Source organism: Arachis stenosperma, chromosome 5 (assembly GCF_014773155.1).
Source record: "Arachis stenosperma cultivar V10309 chromosome 5, arast.V10309.gnm1.PFL2, whole genome shotgun sequence".
NCBI classification, from domain to species: domain Eukaryota; kingdom Viridiplantae; phylum Streptophyta; class Magnoliopsida; order Fabales; family Fabaceae; genus Arachis; species Arachis stenosperma.
Window position 1 is genome coordinate 17,616,120 of NC_080381.1, and position 16,169 is coordinate 17,632,288.

At 33.1% G+C, this 16,169-nt stretch overlaps 2 protein-coding genes across 2 annotated transcripts; both read left to right on the plus strand.

Moving 5' to 3' along the window:
- Window positions 1–5,972: 5,972 nt before the first annotated feature.
- LOC130980133 (respiratory burst oxidase homolog protein A-like) lies at window positions 5,973–13,617 on the plus strand. The gene is made up of 14 exons (XM_057903772.1): window positions 5,973–6,929; window positions 7,099–7,258; window positions 7,497–7,545; window positions 9,277–9,390; window positions 10,185–10,607; window positions 10,761–11,147; window positions 11,237–11,332; window positions 11,507–11,622; window positions 11,728–11,895; window positions 12,006–12,165; window positions 12,344–12,541; window positions 12,641–12,769; window positions 12,870–12,948; window positions 13,032–13,617. Exons 1-14 carry the CDS (start codon window positions 6,344–6,346, stop codon window positions 13,139–13,141), a joined length of 2,775 nt encoding a protein of 924 aa, XP_057759755.1. The 5' UTR covers window positions 5,973–6,343; the 3' UTR covers window positions 13,142–13,617.
- A 1,793-nt stretch (window positions 13,618–15,410) lies between these two features.
- Window positions 15,411–16,043, plus strand: LOC130980494 (late embryogenesis abundant protein At1g64065-like). Its single transcript, XM_057904165.1, has one exon. The coding sequence runs from the start codon at window positions 15,411–15,413 to the stop codon at window positions 16,041–16,043; it is 633 nt and encodes a 210-aa protein (XP_057760148.1).
- The last annotated feature ends 126 nt before the right edge of the window (window positions 16,044–16,169 follow it).

The window sequence follows — 16,169 nt, forward strand, 5'->3', positions numbered from 1 at the left end:
CATTTACACAGTAAACGAGATAAATAATCTTATGTACTTTCATAATAATTTTTAAAATTATTTATTTCAAGAAATAAAATATTTTTAATTTATTTAAATAAAAAATTCTTTGGTAATCTCATGTTTTCATAATTAGTTGTCCCGTGTTTCATATCCTTTGTATCATTCAATTCGTACAGGGATGTTTAAATTAAATTTAAATTTATCCAAATTAAACTCTTCATCCAATTTAATTTAAATCGAAAATAAATTAAAATCGTATTAATTTAGATTTAATTGGATTATACTTGATAAACTGTATAAATTAAATAGAATTTTGAATTTATTTTTCAAAGTCAATCAAATATAATCTAAATTGCATAACGTGATATAATATTATTATTTTGTTTGTATATCTAACATTTTACTTATAGGGGTAAGTATTTTTTTTGTCGCTAACGTTTACGGTCAGAATCGAAACAGTTCCAACGTAATTTTTTATTTAGAATCATGCTTAATATTTTATTTTATATTAAAATCGTCTTTTTTAATAAAATTTTTAATTTTAGTACTAAATTACTCATATTCTAATAAATAAAAAATTATAAATTTATTTTTTAAAAAAAGAAAAGAACGCAAGGGAGGAAGGGAGAAAGGGAAATGCTGGGGGGAGAAGGAAAAGGGGAAAGGGAGAGGGAGAAGGGGAAGAGGGGAGGGGGGACAGCGCCGGCAAAGCTTGGAGCCGCCGTCGCCGTCGGGAATTACAATTTACTCCACCGCCAAAAGAAACAAAGAAAGAAGGAAGAAAGGAGAGATGGGCTACGACGAGGGAGACAAGAAGAGGGAAAGGAGATGCGCCGGCGCTGCTAGGGCTCGCCGCCGCTGTCGCGTCGTCATCAGGCCTTGGAGAGAGACCACGCCACTGAGCCGTCGCTGTCGATTCGGCCACGAGCTGCCGTCGGGGAAGCAGAACAGCGAAGAGAGGGAGATGCGCGAGGAAGGAGAAAGGACGAAGCGCGAGGCGGTGACGGAAGGGGAAGAGGCACGGGCGCCGCCGGTGGTTCTGCTTCGACTTCTGCATCTGCTTTTTCTTCTGCTTTGGCTTCTGCATCTGCTTCTTCTTCTGCATGTGTTTCCAATTCTGCTTCTGCATCTGCATCTGCATCTGCATTTTCTTCTGCTTTTGCGTTTGCTTTTTCTTTATTTCTGCTTCTGATTCTGATTTTGATTTATTATTTTTCTGATTTTATTGTTGTTGTGTGTTGATTTTGTTGTTGAATTTGATGTTGTTTTTGAATTGGAAAAGTATGAGAAGTCAATGGAATATTTGTACAATGTATACAATGGAGGTTTATGGAGTATTAGAGATATAACCATTAGTGTTACCTTTTCACATCAGCTCAAGTTTTTGGGATGAGTGGTATCATGACATGATATTAGAGCGCTAAATCCGAAAGGTCAAGAATTCGATCCTTGGTGAACCCCAAAATCAGTTTAAGCTTTTGGGAAGATGTTTATTATCCCTAGTACTCGCATGGTTATTCTACCATTGTCTCTCTAGCGGGATCCGAATTGAATTTGAATGTGTTATTGTTAATGTTCTTGAATCTGATTTTTAGTATTTGGTAGAATAAAGAAGGTGCTGGTGGTGGTAAAGGATATTTTTGTCCGTAAAAAGTTAAAAGAACGATTTTAATACGAAATAAAATGTTAAAGACGATTCTAAATAAAAAATTACGTTGGAGACGATTTCGATTCTGACATTAAATATTAGGGATCACAAATACTTATCCCTTACTTATATAATATATTCACTTTGTTATACATTTTTATGTTATTTATGTATTACTATTATTTAGTGAATATTTTATAAATTTAAAAGATACTTATTTATTTATTTTAATAAAATTATAATTTTATTTCTATTGTTATGTTATTGTTAGTTTTTAAAAATATTATATTAAAATTTATTAAATTGTTATGTTATTATTGATTATTTAAAATTTAATATTAAAACTTGTTATATATATTTATTTGTTTGTGTACAAAATTGCAAATCTAATTTAATACAAATTACTTAAAATTAGATCGAATCAGATCAAATTATTTAAAAAAAAAAATCATCAAATTTAAATTGTATTGCAAATAAAACTACTATTCAAATCGAATAAATTTTCATTTAAAATCAATTCAAATCGCACCATAAATACTGGTAATTCGTTGTTTCATCATCATATGTAGCCATGGATTTTTACTAATAAGTGGCCTATGTTATAGGGTTTGATGAGCTCCTTCAAGGAACCAAAGCCCATGTTCTAGGTTTTGTGTAGCTGATGACTTGCGGCCAAAATATTTATTTCCCTTTATTATTCACTCTTTTGCTCAGTTCGGTCAAATAAATTGACCAAAGACCCTCTTTTACATGTCAGGAAGAGTATGCAATTTAGGGTACTTTTTTGTTTCACTGAATTGTCACATTAATTATATTCAATGAGAACTAATCTCTTAGATTGGAAGTGATATCATCCTCGCTTAATATCAGATCTTGGACTCACAAATGCATACCACAAAATTACTGGCTTCGGATCAAATTAAACTCATGGCATTTCAAATAAGAATTGTTGGCCACGTGCTTTTCTAGTTTGCTTAACTGTATTAAAAATATAATTATTTATAGGATAAATTATTAAAAATATATTTAAATAAACTCCAAAAAAAAACATAAAATAAATTAAAAAATTTATAAAAAACGAAACAATTCTAAAGAAAAAAACTAGTATTTATAAGATGAGTGGTATCATAAAAGTATACCATTCAAAATGTTATCTACTTATATATCTCTATAGAAAATCAATAATATAATAATGTGAATCAACATTCAGCAGGTTGGTAGTTCCTTAGCTTAGTCATGGTGCTCTTCCCCCAAACAAGCGTTGAATCAAATTCATTCCTATGATTTATTCAACATTCTAACAATACCAAAACACTCTTTTTTCTTTCTTTCGAACTTCACTAAGTTTTCACTTGTATCTAAATCTCTTAATTAGTTACAGTGTGAAAGTCCTTAACTAGCTAGTGGTGGAAATTAATCTCATGTTTCTAGGGTACGGTGTCAAACTACTCAAAATATTGGTTGGACTTTCCTATCTCTGTTTATTATTAGTTGTATTTTACTATTTTATGGCGTATGGAGTTGTTGGTGGGTGATGGTTTTTTTTCTTCTACTCGTTTTTTCCTTGTTTACTTTTACTTTTCCTTTCTGTTTCAATCTGAAGGGACGGGTTTTGTGCCCCGAATTGATTTATTTTTCCCCATAGAGAAACAGAGGCGATGCCTTATGGTACAAGTTATGTTATTTAATTTATATGGTTAGAGAATGTTTCATATTTAATTCAAGATCAACAGTGGAATAATATCTCATTTATTAATTATATCTTTTGTTATTAATTTATTTAATATAAACTGACCAAATTAATCGAATTTGACTGCATACAGATACAGGGTTCAAATTCTATATCACATTTTTCTTATTGTAGTTGGTAGATATTTGAGATAATAATCATATTACTATTGAAGAGCCACCTCTTTATCCACTCCTCCTATGATGACGTGCGAATCGGAGTGACTTCTATAGTTCTACCAACATCTAATATATACACACACATATCCATTCAATAATAAAAAATAATTTAATACTTGGATACTACTATATGTTTAGAATAAAATGCATGTTAAATTCTATGTGAGCGTATATAGGTAAACAGCTAATTACTTTTTTAAATATTGCGTGAAATATTTTTAGCACAACATGTATATTTATTTTCATCGCGCTCTCTAGTCTCTGTGAGGACCATCCTTTTCCACATGTCTAAAATATTGGCAATTACTCATAACCTAAGGCAGGCAAGACTTTTTATCTCAGGCGTTTATTTATTTTATTTAATTTTTTTCTACTTTAATCTTACAAAATGCTGCTAATGCAAGCTATGAACATGGATCGGATATATAATTCATATTCGTATTTTCATACTAAAATGATGTTACCATTCACATGTGTTAAGCATGGATGATTCATTTGAAATGAAGTATCAACCACTAAATGTAATCGGTAGTCATGAAATTTATGCTATTGCTACTTTGACCGCACTATCTATTTTTTTTCTTCATGAAATAAATATAAATATTTTTATTCTACACAATATATAATTCTTATCACCCTTTGTTTATTTTTCTCCATATACTTTAATCTATTTTCTTATATAACATAAAATGTGAGACTTGAAATGCTTCGTGTTACGTGTGGAGTATAATAGAAATTTCTTGCCCGCTATAGCTGAAGTTTTGGTTTCAATAATATCATATATTTAATTATAATATCCTTTCCTTTGATTTTGATTAGGTAACTACCGGCCTCTATATAGGTACATCCAAGTCAATGTAATTATTACGTAATCTTGTGTTAATAGAGTACTTAATTTTTAAACAAATATTTTAGGGTATTATTCATACGAAAGTCTTTTTATATATTATTATACAATGAGAATATACACCACGAAATATTGTTAACATGAAATAATCATTACTTCTCAGATCATGATATTTTATTCTTGAAATCAAAGAGTTTTATTTGATTAATCTTTTGCATGATGAACTAGGAAACAGAAAACCTAATATAAACGAAATGTAACCACTTAGGCTAGTTGAATTAGGTTAATCTCTATTTAATAAGTTGGTTAGTCTTCTTTGAATATTATTAGACGTTCTATCAGTGGTAAATGGGCAACCCAATCACTTATTGCAAGTTGATTTTCGATTATTCATTTTTGTGACTGTAATAACTACGTATATATATTGACAAAATTATTTGCTTTTGGTTATACTTAACAATAAAAAATATGGATATTTTTCATCATTTCAAGATAAAAGTTTTATGTAGCAGTTGTTGGTAAAAAATAGATGATATGGTTTAATCATATATAGGACATGATGAGCTCGATATATACTTTTTCAAATTTCACGTGTAAATAGAAAATGGTTAAATATGAATGACGTGTGTGTTAAGATAAGAATGTTACATAATAGGAATAATATTGTGGTATACATTATTTTTATTTTTATATAATTTTTTATATTATAAAAAATAAAATTTAATTTAATACAGTAAAATGATTTTAAACATACAACTAATTATATAACATTACATTTGTAAAAAGTAATGATCTTTTATATCAGCAGCATAAATTGTCATTAAAAATAGAGGTGATTGAGTTAATATTGTACACAAAATTAAATTCGAAAAAATAAAAAAATAAAAATTTTAATAATATATGAATATTTAAAAGGACAAGCAGAAGAGGAGAAAAGTTAAAACAAGTGAAGGAGACAGGCGTGAGTGGAGTTTACTCGGTGATCCCTGCCGTCGACATCGGTGACTCTCGAATTGTGGGCCCCACCACCCCCACACAGTCATTAACAATTTAACATATACATATACTCATCATATACATGCAAATTTCTTTTCTGACCCCGCCACTCTCTCATCTGCCACCTATCTACGCCACGCCACGCCACGCCACACCACACCACCACCACCACACAACCCTTCCTTTCTTTCTGTCTTCCCGTTCATACTATCACTACCATTCCTGTTTCACTTCATTCCTATTTCTCCTATATGTACATGTACATTAATTAGTACGTATATATAAAGCCACGCACCCGTTTAATGATATACTATTAATATAGTATAAGATTATAATTTAATTAATAACTAACGCTATTCTCATTTCTTTTTCCTTTTTCTCACAAAAAAAAAAAGGAAGAAGAATGCTGTTCCCTACCACGAATCTTTGCTCTCCATCCCAACTCCAATTAATTATCATCACGTCCTAACCTATACATATATAACTAGCTCCTCATTAATTATACTCATTGCCTTTCATTCATTAAGCTGCTAAACCAAAGCAATTCTTATTGAGCTTGTCCTTTTCTGGATGAACAATGCATCTATAACTCTTTCTAGCTAATTTCTATCTACATCGAACTCATTACGCGTTCGTGTCTCTTTCCCATAGATTCTCAATACCCTTCACCTCTGTAAGTTCCACCTAAGGCCCTAATTAAACTCCATCATCCCCCTGACCCCCTCAAATATATATAGGTATATACTCCTTCAACCAACCGCGCACGTTAGCAACGCGCGCCGAATCGCGTTATATAACAAACTCACATACATAAGCCACATTCCTTTTTTTCTTTTCTTGTTTTTTTTTGGTTCTGTATTAAAATAAAAAAGAAAATACATGGTAGTAGTATAAAGGAGTAAAAAGATTATTAAAAAACTTACTAGTTGTTGCGCTGATCAATGAGTGGCCTTCCGAAGCACGAACGCCGATGGGCGTCAGACACAGTTCCAGAGAAAGTAACAGTTAGCAGCGGGACCTCGCCGGGAACAGAATACAGTTCCTTTGCCGATGATGAGTATGTTGAGGTTACTCTCGATCTTCAAGACGATAACACCATCGTTCTCCGCGGCGTCGAGCCGGTCACAGTCCTCAACATCGACGACGCCGCAGCCACAAGTAGTGGATACGCGACTCCGGCATCCTCCGTCAGATCGCCGACGGGAAGGAGGAGTCCTTCCAATAGGCTGCGGCAGTTCTCTCAGGAGCTGAAGGCCGAGGCGTTTGCTAGAGCGAGGCAGTTCTCGCAAGAGCTGCGGCGGTTTTCTTGGAGCCACGGCGGCGAGGCAGCGTTGGCCGCTCGAGATCTCAGGAAGCAACGCGCTCAGCTTGATCGAACTCGCTCCGGCGCTGGCAGAGCGCTCCGTGGACTCAGATTCATCAGCAGTAAATCCAATGGCGTGGATGCCTGGAACGAGGTGCGGAGCAATTTTGATAAGCTCGCCAAGGACGGCTTTCTCCACCGCACCGATTTTGCGCAATGCATAGGTCCATTTCTGTTTTTCAAACTTCAATTTTACATTATTGCATTTTGCATGTGCATTTTGTAGTTTCTATTCGTCTAATCCACTTGCTATTTGTCCATTTTTATCGCGCTGATAAGTTAGTTAGAACTTGTAACTACTTGACATGCCAATTTCCTTCTTCTCTTGTGAAGGGATGAAAGATTCCAAGGAGTTCGCGCTAGAACTGTTCGATGCTCTGAGTCGTAGACGAAGACTGAAGGTTGAAAAGATTAGCAGAGACGACCTATTCGAGTTCTGGTCCCAAATTACTGATCAAAGTTTTGATTCGCGGCTCCAGCTCTTCTTCGACATGTATGTAATCATTGATTGATTAATTATTATTTATTATTATTATCTTAAAGTTAGTTTAATTAGTTATTTAAATTCTTCCATTCTTTTCTTATCTAGTGTAGTATATAAGATATGTAAGCCAGCTAGCCACTATGTATTTCTTATTATTATCATTGTCCTTGCCTACCTCTATATTTATTTTTCCCATTCCTTCTGTATAACTGTATTCATTGTCTAATTTAAATTTATTCATTTTCAGTGTGGACAAGAATGAAGACGGTAGAATCGCAGAAGAAGAAGTGAAGGAGGTATGGTCGTCGATCAATTTTGTCTCGTATTTTATTCGAACATAAAATTGTTTAATTTGTACGTTACAAAAATTGATTTATTAAATATAAGAGTAGCAAATGTATATGATTAAAAAATAATAATTTTGTCAAATAAATAAGAATAATATATATATTTTTAATGAGGATAAAGATAGTTCAAGTTTGCCATAGTCAGCCACTAAGATAGATACATAGAAGTTTGTTATGAAGATTTATGAATAACTTTTATCAATTGGAAGTGTTTTATAAAAAATTTACTCATCCCCTTTTCTACAATTTTTTATAGACCCCTTTTTAATCTAACATGCTTAATTAGAATAAATATGAAGTTTCATATTAGATAATAATTTAACAAACAAACACTTAAATTGGTCTAACAAATTTTAAATAAGATATTTTAGTCTCAAATAAATGTTTATTACTCTTAAAGTCTTTAAAAATTATTTCTATCAAATAAATTTACTTTTTTTATTTTGAATAAGATTTTTAATATACATATTAGATAAATAAATTATTAATAAATTTTATTATAAGATAGTTAATTTCGTAAAAGCATTATTATAAAATAAATTAATCTCCTGAAAAAATTAATGTATTTCGAAATCTTCTAGAATAGTAAATATTGATATTTGCTGAGGACCAAATCTTTTATAAAAATTTAAGTTTTTTACTTTAATTAATTTAATTAAAACCGGAGCAGGGTATTGGCCATAAAAGCGCTTGTTTTCCCTTACTTCATAAGCTTTCCTTCGTGTTCCAAGGGTTGTCCACTTTAGTTCAAAAAATCAACGGTAGTCAGTAGACAGGATTGAGTGAACCTTAATTTATACAGGTTCTAAAACTAATTAGTAATTACTAATATTGAGTATTCCCACTCGGGACGTTATCCAATTCCCATGTTCTAAAGCATAATATTAGCTATTATTAGTTGGTACACATTCCAGAATCAATGAACTAGGTCTTACTTTTCCAGCTTTGGTCATACAGATTGCACTTTCATTATTATCTGATTTTACCAAATTCTTGAAATTTATCATGGGGACGTCTTTCAGTGGGGTTGGTGGGGGCAAAGTCGTCATTTTAGGGATATACATATTGTCCTGATATAACATCTACGTAATGACATAAGGTTGAGAGTCATACTCCTACCGTCAAAAAACTTTTTTTTTTTCTGAACCCAATAATTCAAATGCTTGTGGAAGAAAATAATATTTATTTCTGTCCATAAATTTTGCACTTATTTCTTATTTTTCTTATTGAATTTTTTCTGAAAGCGAACTTATGAATAAATTAATACGAATAAATATATTAAATTTATCTAAATTTCAAATCTCTTGACTTACAAAATATTTTAATGATTGATGCATCACTATTTATTTATTTATCTATGCCTTGAATAGATAATTTTAAAGGAGTCTTGGCTTTATATCTTTTACATTTATATACTTATTACTGATCAATGTTTCGAAAGAATAAATTTGATTGGATGATAATATATATTTTTTTAAATGAAGTAAACATAAGTGAACCTTTTCTGGAAAAGAAAAACTTAAGTCTACCATTATCTTCATTTGTACAGATATGAAAAAAACCAAGTTACCCTGAAAAAAAAGGGGTTAAACTACGTATATAGGTAACACCATTATGAGTTTTTTTATTAATAACTACTAAACTTATGTTACACGGTTTTTATGTCTCATTTCCTTCCAGATAATCGAGTTAAGCGCTTCAGCAAATAAGTTATCCAGACTGAAGGAGCAGGCCGAAGAATATGCAGCTCTTATCATGGAAGAGTTAGACCCTGAAAGACTTGGCTACATCGAGGTGATAATTATATATAAGAGTTACTCTTCATAACAATATGACTTTATTACACATGCGTATATATATATATATATATATATATATATATATATACTCTATCTAACTCCTTTTCAAATAAAGGGTAAGTTATCTTCTATAATAAATTTAATAGTTATTGGATGAAATTAATTATGTCATCAAAATAATTAATATTAACTCTTAATTTAACTTAAATTTTGACAATCAAACTAATTAATTATAGTAAAATCACTTGAACTTCATACTTATAAAATCATACCATTCTTATATCAATTCCATTAATAATTATAGAATTCACTCTTATTCAATAAACATTTTATCTACTTTTTTTTATTTTAAATTTATAATTTTACCTTTTGACTTTTTTATTTATTCTTTTTAGCATTTTAGTTTTTTTTTTGGTATTGTTCGATCTAATTAATATATGTATAGTTTTAAAAAAATTATAAAATAAAATCTCTTTTGTAATTTTTATAATTTACAAAAAAAAATTATTATATTTAATTAATTTAATTAATTGTCAAAATTTAAGTTAAATTAAAAATTAATGCTAACCAAGATGACATAAGATTTTTTCCATGTGGTCGTATATAGAACATCGATTTCGTGTATTTATATTCTTGCTAAATGATATTTTATATGAGTTACGGAAGCCCATACCAACATTAATCATCACATGCGGAAATAATGCTGCATTATTCTCTTTCTCTAATTAGGAAATTATTGTCCTTTTAATGATAATAATGCCTCATGCCCAAACTACCTGGCATTCACAGCTATGGCAATTGGAGACCCTTCTTTTACAAAAAGACACGTATCTAAGCTACAGCCAAGCCTTAAGCTACACAAGTCAAGCTTTGAGTCAGAACCTCCACGGGCTAAGGATGAGAAGTCCGATACGTAGGATGAGCCGCAGGTTGCTCTACTATTTGCAAGAAAATTGGAAGAGACTTTGGGTTTTAACATTGTGGATTGCCACAATGACTGGGCTCTTCACGTGGAAGTTCATTCAGTACAAGCAGAAAGATGCTTTTCATATCATGGGTTACTGTCTACTCACGGCCAAAGGCGCGGCTGAGACTCTAAAGTTAAACATGGCACTGATACTCTTGCCCGTATGCAGAAACACTATAACCTGGCTCAGGTCCACTAAGCTGGCTTACGTTGTACCTTTTGATGATAACATCAACTTTCATAAGGTACACACCAAATTAACAGCAACATCTCTGAATTATGTTCATTTAAACATGACATTACTATACATTAGCATGAGACATCATATAACATATTAGGAAAATGAAAATCGGAAGTACGTGCATATATATATAATGTATGGTTATGGATGCTTACAGACTATTGCTGCGGGCATAGTGATTGGTATTATACTTCATGCTGGTGATCACCTTGCTTGTGATTTTCCAAGACTCGTAAATACGACAGAAGCTCTTTATGACAAGTATTTGCATGGCGTATTTGGCAAACATAAACCAAGTTACGGAGACCTTGTTAAAGGGCCCGAGGGTGTGACTGGAATTCTGATGGTGATTTTTATGGCAATAGCGTTTACACTTGCAACAAAACTGTTTAGGAGAAATCTTATTAAGCTACCTAAACCATTTAATAGACTCACTGGCTTCAATGCTTTCTGGTATTCGCACCACCTCTTTGTCATTGTCTACGTTCTGCTCATCATCCATGGTGTAAAGCTTTACCTCGTGACCAAATGGTACCATCAAACGGTATATAACTTCTCCTATCTGATTTCAATTATTTGGGACCATGCATTGCTAGTTTCTGTTTAGTTACTCGATGAATTCTTCTGTTTCAGACATGGATGTATCTTGCAGTTCCAGTTTTACTTTATGCTGGAGAAAGAACACTCAGATTCTTCCGTTCTGGCCTCTACACAGTCCATCTAAAAAAGGTGAGCAGATAAGAGTTTATTTATACAAATTTGGTTTTTTTTTCACTTTCTTACCAGTTTTGCTTACAAGCCCTTGCGTGCATCCAAAATGACAAAATCATAGATTAGAACCTACGGTTGAATAAAAAAAAATCCAACTTACGGGTCTTCTCTTGGTACTTGGGAAAATATTAGGTTGCCATTTATCCTGGAAATGTTCTCACATTACAAATGTCAAAGCCACCACAATTTCGTTACAAGAGCGGACAGTACATGTTTGTGCAATGTCCAGCTGTCTCTCCTTTTGAGTGGTAAGATGCTATTTTAGTTGTTCATTTGTTCCACATTAGTTCTGGTAAACTCCATAAGCGTCATGAAATTTCTGAACATCGAATTGAACAATGTATGTGTGACAGGCATCCCTTTTCTATTACCTCCGCCCCTGACGATGACTATCTGAGTGTTCACATTCGGCAACTGGGTGATTGGACACAGGAGCTTAAAAGGGTATTCTCTGAGGCCTGTGAGCCTCCGGTAGCAGGGAAAAGTGGACTTCTCAGGGCAGATGAAACAACCAAGAAAAGGTACGTGACAACATGATTGACCTGCTCTGTTTGTTTATCTTCTAACTTATATAGAGCAAACATTTATGCTCGATTTCTGCCATGTTTCTTGTTCTTAATATTTGATACAGTCTACCCAAGCTGAAGATAGACGGACCTTACGGTGCGCCAGCACAAGACTATAGAAAATATGATGTCCTATTACTTGTCGGTCTTGGAATAGGAGCAACTCCTTTTATCAGCATTTTAAAAGATCTGCTCAACAGCATTGTCAAAATGGAGGAGCTGGCGGTGAGTCTTTGTGGAACAGAGTTTCAAAAATATTCATTATAGAGTATTCTTTTAGAATTATAGATCCTCTTCTTAGATATATATATAACAGTTTGACAATCTGACCCTTACCAAAAAGGGCTTCGTGGACGTGTAATATGATGGAAATAATAGCCATGATGATTGCAACTACATACAGGATTCAGTCTCTGATTCAAGTAGAGGTTCAGAACATAGTGCTGTTAATACAGACCCGGCATCTCTAAACAAGATTTCTCCAAAGCGGAAGAAAACACTCAAGACTACCAACGCTTATTTCTACTGGGTAACAAGAGAGCAAGGCTCTTTCGATTGGTTTAAAGGGGTCATGAATGAAGTTGCCGATCTAGACCAAAGGGTAGGGTACTAATTGTTTACTTCTCAAAAAATTAGTTCTTAGTATTCCTTTGCCCTGATGCTAAATCAATAAGTACAAGTATCTAATTATGGACTTCAGGGTGTCATTGAGATGCACAACTACTTGACCAGCGTATACGAGGAAGGCGATGCCAGATCCGCCCTCATCACCATGGTGCAGGCCCTCAACCATGCAAAAAATGGAGTTGATATTGTTTCAGGGACAAGGGTGAGCTCTCGAATCCTGCAATTTATTTACCCTGTTATGCATTTTATCTTCTTAAGAATTATAATATAGACAATTTATTTGTTCTTTGAATTACTATCAGGTGCGAACTCATTTTGCCAGGCCAAACTGGAAGAAAGTCTTCTCTAAAATATGTTCAAAGCACAGTAATGGACGAATAGGTCAGTCAATCTCCACCAAGCATACGTTTTTAGATTTTGTTTTCATGGTGTGCTGACATCGTGTGTGTCCACGTTAATATCAGGGGTATTTTATTGCGGTGCACCTGTGTTGGCAAAAGAACTAAGCAAACTCTGCTTTGAGTTCAACGAGAAAGGCACAACGAAATTTGAATTCCACAAGGAGCATTTCTAAGGAGTTTGGAAGGACCTTTCCTATCTCTACCAAGAGTCAACACTTTAGCAACTTCTCGTCACCAATTTTAAAATTAGGTTCGATAAGATATACACGTGTATAGATAGATGATGTTGTGAAGCATCTAGCATTGTACATAGCGGCATTGCATGATGCATGTGGCGGCTGCGCAATGGGATATGCGTGGGCACTGGCAACAGTGTGTTACAGCTAAGCTGAATATAGATTGGTTTACCTGATCTAAGTTCTCACTTCTTGGAGGGTACATTGTTGGCTGATACATTCAATATAGTATATAGTATATAGACAGTTTTGAAAATGATAGTACGTAGTGGATGTAGTTAGGACTGCGAAAGGGGGAGACTAAACTCGTCATCTTCCTAGAGTGGGTTCCATAATCTTTCTAGAATATTGATGTTGAAATTGGATTTCTTCCACGTCTTTGTTATACAAATATACTGTAAATGAGCCTAGTATAGTGTTTGCTTTTTCCTTTGCCAAAGTGGCGCTAGTGGTGAACAGAAATTAAACGAAACAAATTAGCTGATGCATGTATTTCCATCTGGTCATTGCCTATACCCTACCAATCATTAAAAAAAAAAAAGGTAGACTATTGTTTTTAGAGTAATTTTCATTGGAAACATCTCCAATACATCTAAAAGCAGAATCAACATGCATCGAGATTTGGTTACTTGCACCTATTTAACACGTCATGTATGTATCCCCTCCGCTGAACCGTGCATTACAAAACCATAGGGACAAAGCTAAAATTTCATGTCAGGGGATTACATATCGGTTCATGTTAGGCGTGATCAAATATATGTTAAAGAACCCAATATAGAACTACATAAATTCCATTTTGTTTTGGGAAAAAAGTGAAATGATGAAATAGGTATATGGAAAAATAATCAAGTAAACTCTCAAACATTTTGGAGAAAGAATTCTCTGATCTAGATGGCGAAAGAACCTGTCAAGTCTCAAGCTTTCTCCAACTTCTTCTAACGCCCCAATCAGAGTAATGGTCTATGCTTTCTGTTATGGATACTACATGATACAAGATTCTTAATTGTTAGTTTAATAATTAATAATTTTCAGAAGATTGACATTTAGATAGCAGAATATTTGCTGTTGTAGTTTGTGGTTGGCCATCTTTTTACTTCATATATTCTTAGGATGACAGCAATTGCAATTTTTGTGAGATCGAGTTGTCGTGCGTGAGCAAAACAGTTTATGTAGAAATATTAATCTTTAGCATGTAATAGTGTATCTGATCTTAGAAATAGAAATCTGTAAATAATAAATAATTGATAATGTCGTTTTTTTCCTTCTTAATTTGCAGAAATATTAACTTTGATGATATACTATGGATATAAAGTAAATTTATACTCTTATTGTCATCTAATCATATAATTTATATATATCAGTATATGACCCATTTGATAAGAGTTTAACAGTTTTTAATATATAAGAATATGAATTTGAATGTGAGCATAAAATAGTTTTATACTGAAAAAGTTACAATGCAAAAAACTAAATTCATTAGTTTTTTGTTCTTAAAACAGGGTTACTATAAAATTGACAGCGAAGCCGGCGCAGTGAAGGAACACGATTCCTTCCCAGCATAACGCCATGAAGCTAAGGCTTGCCATATGGAGCTTCGGTCAATTTGGTTGAACAGCTTGTGTTATGCTAATCTATTCGCTGGAAAGAATAAAATGGAAACAAAAAGCATGCAGCTAAGATGACGAAACTTACAGCTTACAACTGATGAGAAGTGACAAATAACATTTGATCGTTGAAGAAAATTTCAATTTTTTGAATTCAGCTATAATTTAAAGTTGACTACTTGTACGAAAACGTATTTATGTGAAAATAATAGTTAAAAATTATTTGATGATTTGACATACTAAATATTTTAACGTAATATATCATCTTCTCATAAAAAGAAACAACCTTATTAATTGCATTTTCCACGATGCTATTCAAATTCAAGCTTAAAGAGATGGTAAAAGAATGCACTCATGAATTAATACACGAATGCGATGTGATAAATATATAGTGATTCCACTACCCTTTCATTTATTATAAATTATAACGTAAACATGGGAGAAGCCAATGCAAGAGCCCTTTTCATAGTTATAGACTTATAGTCTATTCACCTTTCAATTACTAAATACCTGAAACTCCTAAACAACAACTTGATCAGCTTCTGTAACTGACAAGTAAACATTACAACTCTATCGACAACAACTCTGTTTTAAATCATAGAATGGCTCAAAAAGATGTTCATCATCAGAAAAATAAGCATTCAAGAATAGATCAAAAGACAGCATTGTACTACAAGGCCGGCGCCACACACCAACAAAGAAGCAGCAGCAAATGCTTCGTGTTCGTTTTGGCTGCCTTTGTGTTCTTCTGTGCAACTCTGTTGGTTTTCGCATCCATAGTCCGTTTCAGAAACCCACAGGTCAAACTCACGTCAGCTACGTTGACTCAAATCCGTTACAATAACCCTACTTCTTCATTGCCTTCCTTATTCAACGCCACCCTCCTCACCCATCTCACCATCACGAATCCCAACTACGGTGGCTTCAGTTACGAGAATGGCGAGGTGAGTGTGGTCTACGGCGGCTTAAGAATCGGTGACATAGCACGCGTACGCAGCGACACAGTGAAGGCAAGAAAAAGCAAAGAAATGAATGTTACCATGAAAGTGAGGTCTCCTAATAATGTAACACTGCTTTCTGGGAATCATTCAGGGACGTTGAATCTCACAAGTTATGCAAGATTCAATGGCACTGTTCGATTGCTTAAGATCATCAAGAAGAGAAACACCATAGAAATGGCTTGCGTTATCAATCTCAACTTCACCTCTCACCAAATTAAGGCGATCCATTGTTAATTAATTAATAATAATCTTTGTTTCTCTTATCTAATTGCGTTCCTTTTTTATTTATTATTATTTTAAAGTGAAGTATATCAATCTCTCTCAAATAAAAAATAAATTATCCTTTATCATATATAAAAT

Coding starts and splice junctions, on each gene's coding strand:
- LOC130980133 (XM_057903772.1), top strand. CDS start 6,344: ATGAGTGGCCTTCCGAAGCACGAACGCCGATGGGCGTCAGACACAGTT. Junction 11,148..11,236: donor CCAAATGGTACCATCAAACG/GTATATAACTTC, acceptor CTTCTGTTTCAG/ACATGGATGTATCTTGCAGT. Junction 11,333..11,506: donor ACACAGTCCATCTAAAAAAG/GTGAGCAGATAA, acceptor GGAAAATATTAG/GTTGCCATTTATCCTGGAAA.
- LOC130980494 (XM_057904165.1), top strand. CDS start 15,411: ATGGCTCAAAAAGATGTTCATCATCAGAAAAATAAGCATTCAAGAATA.